Source organism: Triturus cristatus, chromosome 10, assembly GCF_964204655.1.
Source record: "Triturus cristatus chromosome 10, aTriCri1.1, whole genome shotgun sequence".
Classification (NCBI taxonomy): Eukaryota; Metazoa; Chordata; class Amphibia; order Caudata; family Salamandridae; genus Triturus; species Triturus cristatus.
In genome coordinates this window covers 560035503-560052778 of record NC_140593.1, presented here as the reverse complement: position 1 = coordinate 560052778, position 17276 = coordinate 560035503, and the positions used below count along the sequence as shown (strand labels likewise).

The window sequence follows — 17276 nt, the reverse complement described above, 5'->3', positions numbered from 1 at the left end:
TCCCACACACTCTCAGACACCTATACAGTAACTGATACAACCACTCAGAGAATCACTCACAGACCCACACAGGCACTCATACACACCCCATACACCCAAACAGATACTCTCTCACACTCCAACACCACCCTGTGTGAATCCACAACAGATCCGAGGATCCAGACCCCACTTAGAAAAATACACCCACTCACAGACCCACTTACACACTCTCTCACCCCCCACACAACCACTCCCACATTCATATAGCCGTATAGTCACTCACACACCCAATCACATACAAATACAATCACCGATACATCCACTTACAGACCCAGAGAACCACTCACACACCCACTTGCAGACCCACAAAGGCACTCACAAACCCACTCACACACCCATGTACACACCCATACAGCCACTTACACACCCATTCACAGACCCACAAAGACACTCGCACACCCAGTTACATGTTTCCTGGTTTTCTCTATCTGTGGACAAAATTGGGTGACCACTGCCATTTCTTTGGCAAATGATGGAAAACACCAAAGCATTATGTGGGGAGAGTGACATTAATGTACCAAAGGTATCTTTTATTAGGATTTGCAGTCCTACCCCAGTAATTGTGCCTAAGACATTGCCACCACACTGCACAATCATAAGGTCTGGATGTTGGCAATCTGCAAAATTCTCAAGCAAATACAGCAATTGATACCACTTTATCCCTCTCTGGCCAACTCAGGTAATGTTTACATTAGGTAAACCAGGGTCCCTGGCAATGCCACTCTTTTTAGCACTCTCTCTGACCCAAAACACAAGACTATGGACCACAATCCAGACTTTGACCATTTGTTGAGATAAGAAGGAGTAGCACACAAGAAAAGGCTGCAGCAGAATGAGGCAGTTTTGAAGATGAAAGGCAGTTACAATGGAGGACAGCAAGTAAAATATAAAATAACGTATTTGATTGGATGGTGGAGATATGCAGGGCTCTAAAATGAGCTAGTGACTTTAAGAAAAAGGTGACTTACTCTGTGATTGGCCTTGGAAAAATAAAAAAAGTTATGTTGTTTGGATATGCTTGGAATTTAACTTTTGACCTACTGGGAGTCAGAGACTAATGGAAACATGGTTACTATGTAAATGGGGCCGGAGAGTGTGGGGGGCAGGAAACAAAAGAGACTGCAGTGTGATACTGAAAAGCAGACTGCTGTACATAAATTGCTCAGTGTATATCTTGCAATTGACAAACTGTAAAAAAAAAATATATATACATCAAAAGCATTAACAGCAGACTGTTTAATGCTCTTAAGGGCTTCTGTGTGGATCCATAGATTCACAGCGGATTCACACGGGGGGGGTCGCGCTAAGCCCCACGACAGATCAGCATATTTGTGAAAAACCTACCAAATTGGGCTTCTTTGCAGAAAACATGGAAAGGGTTAAAAAATATTGACCATTTAGAACCGGTATAGCAAAAATAAAAGATGAAAGGAAGTCTGTGATTTCATAAGTATAGGAGTATGAGTGAGAGCACAGTGGGAATGGTCGCCATTATTGGTACTTTCCTACTGAGAGTGGAGAAGGATTGCCATATTTCTGACCTGAGATTTGCAGTGGAAAACAAATGTTAAAATAAAAGTTAGACAGCAGCAAATAGATTTTATAGGTATGTTAATTAAGCCGTACTATAAAAAAAGTATATTAAAAAAGCTCTGAGTGTATATAAGGTGAAAGAAAATATGTCGTTTCTAGACACTACAATAAAAGGCAAAATAGAAGGGAGGTTGGTTGAGAACATTAACTAAAAATATAGGTCAACAGCAAAGGTGGAATTAGATGTGGGTGATTGGTTATAGTCTGTAATTTAATAATATGTAATTTGCACCCACTCATACAGTCAGGCAGGCACTTACACACCAAGTTATTTTATTTATAAGTTTTATATAGCGCTTCACATGATCGTGACAGAATACAGTAAAACAGGCGCGCAATAACATATGAGGCAAGAATTCAATAAATAATAGTACACATCAAAGATGATAATAGAAAAACCAAAAACAAGAGACGCAATTCAAGAGGATCAATAGACAGCATAAGCAAATAAACAGACGTCTATGACAGAGGGTCTAGATCTGACCAATCGTTAATTAGCCAAGTTCAGTAATCTAGGAGTTAAAGAATTTGTTGAGGAGGAGTTTCAGACTTCTTTTGAAGCAAGGGAAGGAAGGGTTGCATCGAAGGTCACACAGTAGGAAGTTTCATATGCTCGGAGCATTTCCAGAATAAGAGCACAACTTGGTTGATGACTTCTTTAGATTGGGAGGAAGGAGCAAAAGTGCATTGGAGCTTCTCAATGAACTAGTAGACCCTGCTCTCAACAGCTTGTTTTCAAAGTAGTTGGGTGTATGTGCATGAAGGGCTTTGTGAATGATAAAGACAGTCTTGTAAGTACATCTTCCTTCAATGGGAAGCCAGTTGAGGCTCTTGAGGGCAGGAGTGATGTGTTTAAACCGTTTAACATCTGAAATGAGCCGGCCTGCCATGTTAAGAACTGATCTAAGGGGGGAGCGAGGTGAGTTTTTGGCATCCCAGTGAGAGTGGCATTACCATAGTCTAGTTTGGAGAAGAGCAAAGATTGCACAGCAATCTTGAAATCATCAGCAGGAATAAATGATGTAATTTTGCTTGATTTTTTTTAGTGTGTACAGTGCTCCTTTTGCTGAGTTCTTGATGTGCTATTTCATTGACATGTTGCTGTCCAGGAAGTGATTTTTCAGAGTTGGATAGGGTAAGAGAGCAATTTATAGTGTTCAGGTCGCTGAGCCATTCGTAGATTGGTAGAGGGTTGCTTTTGGGGGAGAATAGAATTACTTCTGTTTTGATGGGTTTTAGCTTCAAGTGATTAGAGTAAAACCAGGATTGTAACTTGTTCAGTGTGGCGTTGAGATGTCGAATGTCACTGGATGATTTGATTTTGTAGTAAAGTTGAGTGTCATCAGCATATAGGTGATATTTGATCCCTGCCCTTTTCAAGAGGACCGTTAGGGGTTCTATGAAGAGATTGAAAAGGGAGGGGGATAGAATTGAGCCTTGAGGCATGCCAAGATTGACTCGAGTGGGTTTTGAAAGACATGAGTTGATTTTGATTTGTTGTGAGCGGTGTTGTAGGTAGGATGTGAATCATTTTAAGATGGTGCCATTAATAGCGAAGCGAAACTTCAGAGATTCAAGTAAGGCTGGGGGATTAACAGTATCAAACGCCGCCGATAGGTAAAGTAGGATACGTAGTCAAGTGTCACCCTTGTTTAAGAATCTGTGTATGTCATCAGATATATTCAGCATGGCTGTTTCATGCTGACTTGCGGAACTGTGAAAAGTGTCGCCATTATTTTCAAGCGCCATACAGTCTCATGGCACTATAGGACCGCTACAGGGGAAAATACAGTGACGGGGATTGCTCCACCTGGGGGAAAAAAGATTTTGATCATCCCTCTTTTGAGAAGCTGCCTATATCAATCATCTGTAACCTCAGCAGATGATCTCAAAGAACACAAGAACTTTTCCAAATCTGGAGGTCTGTTTCTTGGCTACTTGGGCTCAAGTGCCATAGATACATTGTGTCGCCAATGAAAAGAAAGTAAAAAGAAATATTGGTTTTTTGAAACGTTGAGAAGTCCAGGTCTGGCATCTTGGGCTCAAATGCCTTAAAAGACTGGTGGAGAAATCATTGTGGATTTCCTGAAGAAGGCGCTCAGCACGCCGAAACTCGAGTAGAAAAGAATGTAAGAAAATTTATCAATTAGCCACACAAAAATATTTGTCTAGTCACAAATTTATTTATAACCACTGTCCAGCCCTGCACTGTATACTTGTGTGTTAATTGTATATATTTGTGTTGTTCTATTGTAGAAAGTATGTTGTATTGTTGTTGTTCAGTATTATATGCATTTTTTCAGATTATTATATGAAAGCATATCAATAAAATGAAGTTTTTTAAGTGAATTCTATGAACACTGAGTCTATAAAATCATAAACATGTTGGAATAGTTATCGTCATTCCCTTGACCAATTGTTGCCTAGGGATGTTATTTTTCAGAAATGTTTCAGTACTACAGCCTTTTCTAAACCCGGATTGGAAGGTGTCAAGGAGGGAGAATTTTCGTATATGATAATTAAGTTGTTGTAAGACACATTTTTTCCTAAGTCTTGGCAAGGAACAGGAGGTTGGAGATGGGTCTGAGGTTGTTGAGATTGTTAGGGTCAGCCCTGGGATTTTTGGGAACAGGAGTGATTTATCCTAGTTGGAGAGAATTTGGTACACAACCCGTGGTGAGAGATGTGTGGATGATTAGAATCCAGAACGGGGTGATGATGTGATGGAGACTTCCACGAAACCACTTATGGACCCACCACTCATATAACCAGACAGTGACTGACACACTGAGTCACACACCCATAAAACAATTCACACATCCATTTACTCACCTATACATCCACTTACATAGTTGTTCACACCCCCATACAGGCACTTTCCCATCCACACATATTCCTAACCAGCTATTCATGTACCCAGCACTCAGAAAGTCAGCTACACAACCATACACCCAGTTACACACCCAGTCACCCACCAATACAGCCACTCACATACCTATTTACAAATCATACAGCCACTCATACACCCAGTCAGACAGCGACAGAGGCCCTTACACATCCACTTACACACCCACACAGCACTCATGTATCCACCACTAATAGAGCCACTTGCACACACAGAGCCATTATATTTTCATTGTCTTTTGTGTTAACCCCATAGTCGAGATCACTTTCCTCCTGGTACTTCTTCCTTGGACTTATTTCTCTCTTGATCTGAGATCCCTCCTGAGCACCCTCAATATGCCCCTCCAAAACACATTCTCCTATTTGAGGGTCTCCCTGACACCACTTCCTCCGAAAGACATAACACAGACAAGTTATATCATGATCACTTTAAGAGCTTTGATGACACAAGTGAATTGTTTCGCATTGTTTTACTATCATTCTCTTCACTTTCTGATGTTTGCCACCAAGCACTTTGTCCACCCTAAGTGTCACTGTTGGTGTAACCTCTGCAAAGTGTTTCTCTTTACGATAGTCACCTACTCTGACAAAGAGCAAATATTTTATGACACTTACAACTAGTCGCTCCCCATCCACTGACATAGCAAGGAAAACCATTGGGCAACTCGATGTTCGTAGCTGGTAACTGAGCTATTGCGACAAAGCCGTTGTCATAGGCAGAGGAGCTCATTTGCAGCAAGGCAATGTCATACCTGAAAAACAGAGCAAATCAATTAACAGATTCATTGTGCTCTGCTGGCAGGTAGTCATCATAACTAGAAAAAAAACAGTAATGCTAATAGTATTCTCTGGTCTCTTGGAAAACGCAGAACTGATAATAATAGACACAAGGGACTGCCAATTCGAGGGGTGGAGAATGCATTGACAAAGCCAGACGGCCTTGTTTTATATTATGAAATGATTTTATACTAATGTGCAAGGTGAAGGAATTAAGATTGCCTTACACTCTATACAAGAATATACATTCATTTAACTTAGTAACATGCAAGTTCTCAGAATGTTTGGGGGTACATGCATTTGAACCAGCAGGCTGTTTTTATGGTGGACGAATGAGGTGGGGGGTCTGCAGACTCTCTTTTACATACAGTGGGTAAAAGGTTATAGGGGCAGTAGGGGCAGTTGTATTGTTTTGGGTGCATCTGCCCAGGTGAAAGGGAACAGGCTCATATCTGATTCATTTTAACTGCTTCTTGTCAACGATATTTTATTATAAACTGTGCTGTGTGCTTTTGTGACCTATGTGCTTTTTAGATCGAATAAAGTATTTCTTTGACTTTGGGAACAGTACAACTTAGTAGATGTTTATTATGATCCTTGGGGAATATCACAAACCTGGCATTCGCTAATCAAAGTCCAAGAGTTCTCTCACAAATTCAACAACGTTTTTATAAACAATCAGTCTTAAAGACACATAGATTTTGCATTAGGAAATTTTAGCACATCAGTCACTTTACAAAATAATGCCCTATTCACAAACCTGTTGGTGCAGAATTGCCATGCAATGCTTTATGAACAAGGATTAGTACATCAGGTCAAACGTTAATTTAAAGTGAAGACAGACTGGAAACCGTGGATCAATTACACTTGGTTGTTTCAGGGTCAAGGAAGGTACACTACTTTTGACAATGCTGTGAATAACATGTAGGAGCGCACATGGCAAGAACTCCAGAGCATATAAATCCGGTTTCCGGGTGGTCGCATCCAAATTCCACAGTGCTGCCATGTGTTCCCAGGGACTTCAAGCTGCATCACAGAGCCCTTATCCCCCATGTTAGAGGGCCTAAACCCCATCACATGTGATACCAGTAGTCAAAACGTAACTTTTGTGTCCTAAATATCGTTTACAAAAATATCGCCTTATTGGAGTTCATAGAAGAAATTTTACACCCCAATAGGATACCGGCGGCCGGCACAGGTAAATGCAGTGGGCGGGGGCGGTGCGGGGTGGGGTGGTGTGGGAGGGGCGGAAAATTGACAGACGACGGAATAGGTATAATTAAATAAATAAATAACAACTATTCCGTCGTCTGTTAGCTCCCCCCTGGTGTGCCCTGCCGCGCCCTTCCCCGCCTCACCCTGCTTACCTATGCCGGCCGCCACTGCAAAAGGATGATATTTTTGTAAACAATATTTGGGCCGAAATATTTATTTTTGCATAAGATCTTCTGCATACAGCCAGCCATCAGAGAACAGATGTACCTAGTACAATTGCCACAACCATCATTAGTGTTAAAACATGATCTCAAAGTGTCGAAGTCTTATTCAAGAGTGCTGGAAATACAACACGGATTATGATCTTGTGGTCTGAGGAGCGACAGACGTGTCAGTGAGAGGCCATTAGGATGGGCTACAAGGGAATACTCAACATGACAATGGTTAAGTACATTGATTTATCTGAGTCTACATTTAATAAGAGGACAGAAACTGATATTTGTAAGGGGCAGAAGATGTTTTAATCTGGAGCTTACAAATACCTTTTGTCATTAACATGAGCTGAGAGGTGCTTGGGTCTGCCCCCTTCAGCCTCCGCTTGCTCTTGGGTGAGCCCCCTTCAACCATTGCTTGTGTGAAGTGTCTTTCATATTTGGATCAGCCCACAGTAGTATCGCACAAGTTTACATTGTGTGATTGGCAAAGAAATAGTCCATCTTCAGAATCTCACTTGTCCCTTATAGCGTGTTTCCAGCACATGTGCAACTCCGGGATAAAATGATATTTTCCTTTCCCCAGTGGACGGCTCTGGGTGCACCAAAAAGCCATAAGCCCCATAAACACAATTCCAGGTAAAGTCATCCATGCTCGGTTCCATTGGAAGACCCTAGTAGGAGCTCTGCACCACAGCAGGGAGGCCTACACTTCACACTCTCTCCCAGCCATGTATTCATGATCAAGGTAAATGTGTTTGCTTTCTATGAACAGAAACTTGGTGCAAAAGTGCGCTCCAGGATCTGTGCAGACAGATGCGTGTTCACCCACAGACAGGCACCTGTGCTGTCTGTACTGTGGATGCGTACGTACCTGATGCCGGTTTGTGTTGTGTGTGGATATGTATGTGTCACTATTAAGCATGTTCTCTCTGCATGCATATCTGCCTACAATGAGACCTGTTGGTTTTACCAATGCATGCCTATGTTTGCATATGAGTTTGAGTAGCTGTGTCTAGAGTGACAAAAAAAATGGAAGACACCAGGACTTTGCAGGAATTAGGATGACTTGGGTGTACATTGGGTAAAAGAATACTCAGTGTGACACTCTAAAAATCAGGAATGGTATCATAAGGGTGAGAATTAAATAGAGAGAAAAAGACAGATAAAGGTGAACATCATGCATGTTTTGTTGAACGGACGTCAGTATTGAATTTATGTTAGGAGAGTGTGGGCTAGGGAGCCAATGGAAAGAAGGTGAGAGGAATGCTAATAATGAGGTGGGTGATATAGTGAGTGATGGGTGAGCATAGTGAAAGTCAGGGTGGGCTGCACTTGGTGGGAGTGACTTGGTTGTGGGCACTGGTGAGTTTGTAGTCAGATTCCAGTTTTGAGCTTTAGTAGTTTTAAGAAGCTTAAAGTATCTTATTAGTAGGAAAGATGTGTTTGGTGAGGGAAGATAGTCCAGTAGGCAGCCTAGTTCATAAATAATCAGCACAGTGGGGCTTGAGGATAGAGTGGAAGTAGCAGGGAACACATATATTGGCACTTGTTCAAAGGAAATGCAGGAATGTATGGGAATCTGAGGTAGTTGAAATCGCATTGTTGAGCTTAAGACCCTCCACCAATGACTTTGGGGCAGGTTGTGTTGGAGATGTAGGTTTTGCATGTGTGGAAGGCTGTATTGGATGGGTATACTGTTGGAGGAATCCGTGTTTTTGTGATGGAAATAAATGGCATGTCTGGGTGTCTTGAGCACCAGTGACTTCACTCTCCTTTTCACTTTTACAATCTATAAAATATGTGTCTGCCTAGCCACACTAATTTCACTCATCCTTCTCCCTTTGGTTCTTTCTGAAATCCCATGAACACACTCACCTCTTCCTCTATCACAGCCTATGATCCCTTATCCACTGAGGAATTATCCTACAATCCTACTGAAAGCCAACCCATCCTTCAGCATGGCAACAGAATATCATTGAAAGAATACTGTCTGACATGAATATTGTGCCCTAAATATCGTCTACAAAAATATTGCCCCAATGGCATCAACAATAGAAAATCTACACACACGGGTCCAATATTTTCCACAAATGACTATAGCATACTGCCCAGTCCACTTCTCCAGAACACATGACAGAGTGGCACTCAACTAACTGCCCACCTTCCTCTCTACCCAACATCATGATAACCATCAATCATTACAGTTCAGGAATGTGCCATGTACAGAGTCAGCTTTCACACATATCTCCTACTTCTTATCCTAAGCACAGCATAAAGACCTCTCCTCTATCTTTTATGACTCAAAGTTGCTGCTGAGCCACATATCCTACTCATCACTCGAGCCATACAAGAAACCACCAGCAATGCCCTCTTCTGGACTTTCTCTTAACTCTCTGGTCACTCATTCTGCACGTCATGTGTCAATAAAAAAAAAGACCTCCCCACAGCCCTCCCACAAGTTTTAGTCCTCACACTTCATTCTAAACACCAACTCCATTGATGGCACGACCCACTTTTTCAGAGAGTCTTATCATCTATGCACAGATAACACACACTTTTTTTCTCCTCCCCAAATCCTTACCCAGAAACACTTGGCCATATATCCAGACAACTCTCTTGACTCATATGCTAAATAGTGCCTTGCTGCTTCATACTCAATCCGGAACCAAACCAAAATAAACATCTCTTTTAATGTCCTTAATTACTGTATCTGCACATGCCATTCATTCAACACCATCACAGGTACTCTTCTAACAACAACTTGAACATCCACTTTGACACTGCTCCTGTTTCCACGTGGGTATAGCATCCACTGATACAGAAGCATAGACTCCAATGCAAGATAAACAAAATACATCCATGCATCATACCCATGCTGCCAAATCGACCACAAATACTCTTTTTCTCAGCAAGCTAAAGTGATGTTAAAATCGCCAATATTTGCTCATAAACCACTTAGCCTCTCTACACGGGGCAACAGTAGTTACACTCCAGGGGGCATGTTTACAAGAAACTGTGGGGCGCAGTGTTAAGCCAAAATTCAAAACTTAGGGATGCACCAAATGTACAAGATAGCATGAAAGCATTGGTCATACATTACCCGCTTCCAATGGAATTGGCATCCCAGCGTTCATGAGTAATTATGTTTTTAATTTCGATGAAATATTCCGTGCCATCCGATTCGGAAAGACTGTGCTCACCTAGTGCCACACGAAACGTGACTCCGTCGCTGAAAGTGAGGGAAGACATCATTACAATTTTATTTGACAAATATGCATTTAGGAACATTTCATATGCGTATCATCATCAAAAAGCATTATTCGACCATGATAATAACAGTCATAAAAGCACACAAGTATACAATATCAATAAAATTTTAATAATAAAATTCAAAGATTGATACAGCACTAAAATTGCACGTTCGCTATACATTAAAATTTACAATTTGAAAAGTAAGTACAAAGTTAATATCCCACTTCCCCTCTTTAAAAATACCCTACAAAACCTCAAATGTCATGCTTTTCCTTTGCTGAAGGATCTTTTTCAAGAACTTTGATACCCTCCACGCCACATGCTCATTCTCTAATAGTTGTAGGTGAATAAGGGCTGGGCGGCATTGCCTAAGATCTTGCTGTCTTAAAAGTGGCAATAGCCAAACTTTCCTTACCTACGAAAACAGCTTACAGAAGAGAGTTAGGTGGATAGTAGACTGCTCGGAGTAGGTATCACAGGGGTAAGGGAGAAGGGGTCTTGACCAGTCATTCATTTTAGGTATGGTCACTAATCTATGAATGGTGCCCAATCTAAATCTTATCAGGAGCAACCTATCAAAGCCACTAAGTACAAATTGTAGATATGGTTCCATGCCCAAGCAGGTGAGCCTTATCTGGTGTTGCATAACAGTAGGTTTAGAGACTTCACCTGCTGCTCTTAAAGAGCCCAACAGCTCAAGGCTCTCTTTCTTCAGTACTTTTCTGGAGATCCAAGACAGAGAACTGGGGTTTGTGAAATAGTCTGGGTGTCCTAGGTCATTCATGAAACAGCAGACGAACCTGAGCCAGGGGATCTTTAAAGCCCCCTCCAGCCTAATACTATCACACAGGATCTCTCTATTTAGGTGGGTCTGTTCACTGGTCCTTATCCTGTGCCAAAGACGTATTGGCTCCAATTTAATGAGGTCCGCTATATAAGGAAGACCTAGCTCCTCATGGCACATGAAGAAGGACGTGCCGCGGGGGACTGAAAGGATGTACCGCAGGAAAGCATTTTCCACGAATTGTAGGGGGAGGTATTGGCAAAACCCCATACCCCTGCCCCATACATCGCAGCTGAGATACATTGTGCCTTATAGATTTCCAAAGTTTCATGTGCATATTCATTTTGTATTGGGTTCTAAATAAATCAATACAATGCCTAGAGCAGGAGGCTAAGGGCCTGATGAGCGTGTGGGACAATTCCTGCCACTGTGCAGTCACCTGTATGCACAGGGGTACAAGTTACTAGTTGTGTGGAGGTTATTGTAATTACGACATGATAAATGCCACATTCCCTGACACATTTCAGAAGGTCAAACATGCAGGAATTGAAAAAGGGAAAATGACCGCTATTAACCTTGGACAAGTGGGTTTTGATGCAATAATCCCTAGAAGCTGCATGTCATTCCCCATTTACTTAGAAAAGGTAGAAAATATAGCACCCGATAAATTCCAAACCTGGGGTATCCAATTTTTTGGGTGTGACAACATCCAACTCCACCTACATGGCACTCATAATCAGGATTCTTATGTCAAGCAATATAACGGTGGGTCTGTAGCTTAACAATGGTCACCCAATAGGGCTTATTTACCAAGTAGTTGCTTCAGCCTTGTGCCATGCAATCGGGCCAAGGGTGACGCAACTACTAAGTAATATTTATCAAGCCAAGCAAGGTCACCTTATGTCCCTCTGCGTGGCTTGATAACTCTAGAGTAACGCAATGGAGCGACAATCACTGCGTTGCGTTACTCTGCCCCAGAGAGGGCGTCCCATGGTTGGAGTGTGGGTGTCGCCACACCTCCGCCCATGGATTTTGGCACATTCACAGATTTACCAACATTGGTAAACCTGGGAATGCATCGTAATGCTACGCCTCCCCAAGTGAGGCATAACGAGGAGAAATATCTTTATTTCTCTTAGATTTTTCCTTTTTGCACACATAGAAATGGGAACATGCATCAGAGGATTGTTTTTTGTACAGGAAGGTGCTCCTACTTGCACAAAAACCATCCTGGTTACAATGCGGGCATCTTTCCACCATGGTGCAAGGGTGCCTGCGTTGGCGCTAGACTGCCAAAAGTGCGCCGGCACATGGAAAGGACAGGAATGCGATGTATGATGTTAAATATAGAGCATTCCTGCACTTTCACGCAGTGCAGCAAGGTGGCTTGCTGATCTGCACTGCGTGAAAGCTACACAAATATGCCCCAACGTGTCCATCTTTTAAAAAAGTATATTCCTGTTAATATTCTTTGCCCAAGCGGGAAAGAATGAAGCTCAGTTCATAGATTACATTAATATAACTTTTCTTAAAACTGTTTTATTCCTTGCTTTTACCAACCAGAGAAACTGTGTTTTTTTTACTTAATAATTTTATGATTTTGCTTTTTAAAGTATACATCTATATATTCCCAAACTTAGTGCTTCATTCAATCTGTGGTTGCATGTGCTAAAATAATGACCTCAAACTGATAGGGCAGCAAATCTGTTACAAATAGACTGAAAAGTGTGAAGGTCTAAAAGGTATGCTAGAAACAAGATACACAGATCTATCACACGTTTAGTTGCACATGGGGCTGCTTAAGCACACTCGTTCTTCTGCTCACAACTGTATTAGTCAATACCCTGAGTGCTGCATTACATAAAAAGTGTCGGCAGTGTCTGTGATTGCCTGCTGTAAAGTTAAGAGAAAAGGACTGTAATATGGAATTGCAAGATAACACTAAGGAATGGCACACAGGCATATGATATAATGTGATGGAGGTCACCATATTCAGCACCACATACTGCCACCAATGTATTTATTTGTGATACCTTGCAGTCCTTTACTACAGCGTTCTCAACCTGGGGTCCGTTTAGAAAATTAAACAATATTATATTAATATATACAAGTATATATTATATACGTTATATTACATTATATTATTTTAAATAATTATAATAAGAATATAAAAATTATTAAGCATAATGTAATACTGAAATCTTTGAAATGCTGAGTCAATGTGTGGTGGAATTTGAAATTGGTGGCGAAAAAATAAGTTGATAGTCTTAGTTTGATTTGTATGAGCAGAGCAAGCCCAGCAAACGCAATCTAGTATGGACGATTGGTGGCACAATTGAAGCACTGCTATGTACCAACAAAATGAAAGCATACATTAGCAGCAAAAAAAGGCAAAGTGTCATGCTAGCGTTTAGTATACATTGTTCTATCTTTTAGAAATAAAGCAAAAATTTGAAACGCTCCAACCATCCAATTAGTGTTCAAATTTCGATTTTTGTATCTTTTTTGTTTGTAAGTTAAATATTTAAAACTGTGTATAATTGGTTTGTACTTATTTATGTATTTTTCTTTATTGTTTTGCTTATCAAAGTGTAGAAAATAGGTTTGGGGTCCCAGCCTCTAGTTGGGATTCACTGGGGGTTCACAGAAGTCGAAACATTGAGAACTGCTGCTGTAATGCACTGCTGGGCCATATGAAGAGCTGAGCGCCTGCTTTTATGAATTTGCGCTGTTTAAAGTGCATTCCCATAACTCATAATTTGTTACAGTTAATGCATGAAATGCAGGTAGCACAAGTCGGAAACAGTGAGCAGCGATTGTGTCTCTGTTTTCCAACGTGCTGTCTGCAGCTCATGCATTAACTTAGAGAAAATCAAAGTTATATGAACACACTGTAGACTGAGCACAAGCAAATAAGGAGGCACTTGTCTCTGAGCCAGAGGAGCTGTTCATGATATAGACTCTGGTCTCTTACCTTTACCATAGGCAAATACTACTCCATCATAGCAGTGATGGATATCCCATCCGCCGAAATTCTAAATCCCATATGATATAATGAGATATATATTTTGCGGATGGAATATCTGTCACTTTTGTGACGGAGTAACCCGTCCACCAAGATCTAAATCAGAAGCAAAAAGCGCAAATCAAGTTTTCAAAAATCTGTTACTTACAAGCCAACACAGTGGGCAGCGGACATGACCCAGCTTTGACTAATGAGTGATCCACCACAGATGTGAGACCAGTACTCAGGATCATCATTGTAGGCTATTTGGAGGGAGGCCTGTATGCAAAGATATAACATGTTTTGAAACACAAAGCAATCTTGCAATTCAGCCAACTTAACGCAATAAATGAGTACATGTTGCAACCAGAACATGATATATCATAGGTTTCGTTTGAAAGAACCTGTCCTACAACTCTTTGCTGCTTGTATCACTATGTGGTTACTTATTTCACAGAGCATGACTGATCATTTAAACATTCTCTCACTATCATACTGGGGCAGACATGCAGCCTAAGGCCAAAGCTGCTAACCCTGTAGGTAGAAAACCAGGTTTGAATCCCAGCCCTGGCTTAGCCTATGATTCTGAGCAAACTCACTTAAACTTTCTGTGCCGCAGAAAATGTGACTCATTTCATGTACAGAAATATTTGATGTACACAGCAAGAAACTAAGCAACGTGTGTTTATGAGACTGCTGAATCTGCTTTAAGGTTTAAAACTGTGTTTGAAAAGTGTATGTAACCCTCGCTTTTGACTAGAAAAAGAGATTTGTTGAAGTGCGCCAAAAGTAGTATTTAAGTGGCTTCGATTTGGGCCTATGCAGGGAGAAACAGGACCAGCAAAGTGTGGATTGAGCCAGTCTGTATCTAAGGAGATTCTTCTCTATGGGAGCAGCTCACTACCCCCTGGACATCGACCCGTGCTTAAGGTCATGCACTCCTTCTATAACTTTGCCATTGGACATTACATCTGTTCTCTGATTGGCTGCTGTATCTGTTGTTTCTATAGGGTTTAGGGTTAGGTTTCTAATTGGCTGATAAGTCTGGGGTTCTGATTGGTCCCAGTGGTAGTGAGTGTATTGGGCTTAGGGTTAGGGTTCTAATTGGTGGATAGGTTTAGGGTTTTTATTGATTCCTAGGACTAGGGTCTCTATTGGGCCTAGGGCTTAGGGTTTGGTCTCTGACTGGCTGCTAGTACTAGGGCTGTGATTGGCTGCAAGGGCCTTGTCTCCTATTGGTCCTCTGGCTTAGGGCTAGTGTTCTAATTGGTTAGGGCGAGGTTTTCCATTGGCCAAAAGTCATTGACCTAGGGCTATTTAAGCTTCCACACTATACGTAACTATATCCCATTGAGATACACACTCCCTGCTCATACAAAGTACCAGCTGTAACCTATATTTACTCCTAACAGACCCCATTCTGTCACCACCAAAACTATACTCAACCTTTCATCATTTCATCTAGCAGCATCCTTTTTATCAAAAAACACACCCACACAACCACTACATTATACTGTGCCACAGATATTACCTCTTTCAGCAATCATAATTAACACAAAGACTCTTAATTCTTGTCCATCCCCTCTCACACACCAAATATACTCCTTTCCAAAAAACATCACCACACCCTTTACCATTTAGCTTCTACTTACCAACAATACTTTACATACAAATAGTTCTCAGAAAACAACTACAATCATCATCTCATCTTACTACTCCTCAAAATCGAAACAAACATAACACACACACCAGCATAACACACTACCTCATAATACTTTCCATCACAAACTAGAAGCATCCACCCAGTCCCATCTTCCTGTCTACACAAATAATACACACCCTAAACCAACTCTACTGTTACATGCTGCACCACCACCCCTAACTCATACACATTCCACCCTAAACAGACACAAACAAAATAAACAACATGCCACTCTTCACAACTTTGCATCTCCATATCTACTGCACAACAAGGCTACTTTACAAACACAACACAATTAGCCAACTCACTCTCAACCACCACCTACACATGCTGATACAACAAAATGCCTTTTTAGCCTTCTGGGTGAGGAATGTGATATAGAAAGACTACACTGTTGCTATCCTCATACAACTAATACCAGTACTAAGGACATACCTGTTACAAGTCCACAAAATACTGCTCACTCTTCATCACAATAAAGTCATACCATCACCAAAATTCATGCACTTGCAGCTCGACCCTAATATTAACTATGACCCGTTACAGGGCCTTGGTGACGGACAGAGCCAAGGCATTGGGAAGAGAGACGCTAGGTAGGATATATAATCAAGGGGACAAGGCTGGGAAGTTGATTGCGTGGTTAGACAAACAAAAGCTGGCAAACAGGCTCGTGCCAGAATTTATTGACGAAGCAGACCGTACGATCATGGACCCCCAGGACGTAGCTAACACGTTTGCCGCCCACTTCCAACAGATCTATTCCTCACAGAATCCCTACACAACACATGACTCTCTCGATCTCCCCCGAGACGTTACTCTACCTAAACTATCAGTGTCAGAGCTGGAGTATCTAGAAGGGGCGCTCACGGCAGATGAGGTGGCACAGGCTATTAGGGGGCTCAGGTCGGGGAAGGCATCAGGGCCAAACGGCCTCCCGATTAAATTGTATAAACTTAGGACGGATATCCTTGCCCCCCACCTGTGTAAAATGTTTGCGGAGAGTAAAGAACTCGGGGAGCTGCCCCATGACCACAGGATCGCTACCCTAGTAATGATCCACAAGGAAGGCAAAATCCGGACGGCCTGTTCTTCCTATAGGCCAATCTCCTTATTGAATGCCGAACCTAAGATCTTGGCTAAACTCCTTGCCAATAGACTGGTCAAAGTCATTAATACTTTGGTACACCCGGATCAATCTGGCTTCATGCCTCAGCGCAACACTGCGTTAAATCTTCGCAGGGTACATGGGGTGATAGGAAGGGCGACAACCATACAGGAGGAGGCGGTATTGGTATTTCTGGAAGCCTTCATGGCATTCGATATGCTCTAATGGCCGTATTTATTTGCGGTTCTTAAAAAAATGGGTTTTGGGCCCCAATTTATCCAGTGGGTGAGACTCCTCTTTTTGAAACCTTTAGCCCAGATAGTTGTAAACAACAAAAAATCTGAGGTGTTTGGACTTAATAGAGTGACCAGGCAGGGATGCCCTCTCTCCCCCCTCCTTTTCGCCATGGCCCTGGAACCCCTGGCATCCTGGGTGTCGAGGGACCCGGTGATTCGAGGTTTTAAATGGGCTGAAGCACGGGAGGACCGCATCTCCTTGTATGCGGACGACACTTTATTGTTTTTAACGTACCCAAAGGCCTCTCTCATAGCAGTGCTTGACATCTTCGCCACCTTTGGAAGGTACTCAGGGTACTCAATTAACTGGGTCAAATCAGTGTTGTACATCCTCAAGGGGCCCCTCGCAGGCCTTCCCAGTAATTGCCTGCTACAGATCTCCACACAGGG

General features: G+C 41.9%; 1 protein-coding gene across 1 annotated transcript in view; it reads right to left on the bottom strand.

The window, feature by feature from the left end:
- The window catches only part of LOC146789731 (elastase-1-like), a 111518-nt gene that overhangs the window by 49312 nt on the left and 44930 nt on the right, over positions 1-17276 (bottom strand). Inside the window, exons 3-5 of the mRNA XM_085630133.1 lie at positions 13953-14062; positions 9844-9972; positions 5152-5288 (exon numbers count right to left, since the gene is read on the bottom strand). Of these exons, the coding sequence (XP_085486259.1) occupies positions 5152-5288; positions 9844-9972; positions 13953-14062 (376 nt within the window). The remainder of the gene's footprint in view (positions 1-5151; positions 5289-9843; positions 9973-13952; positions 14063-17276) is intronic.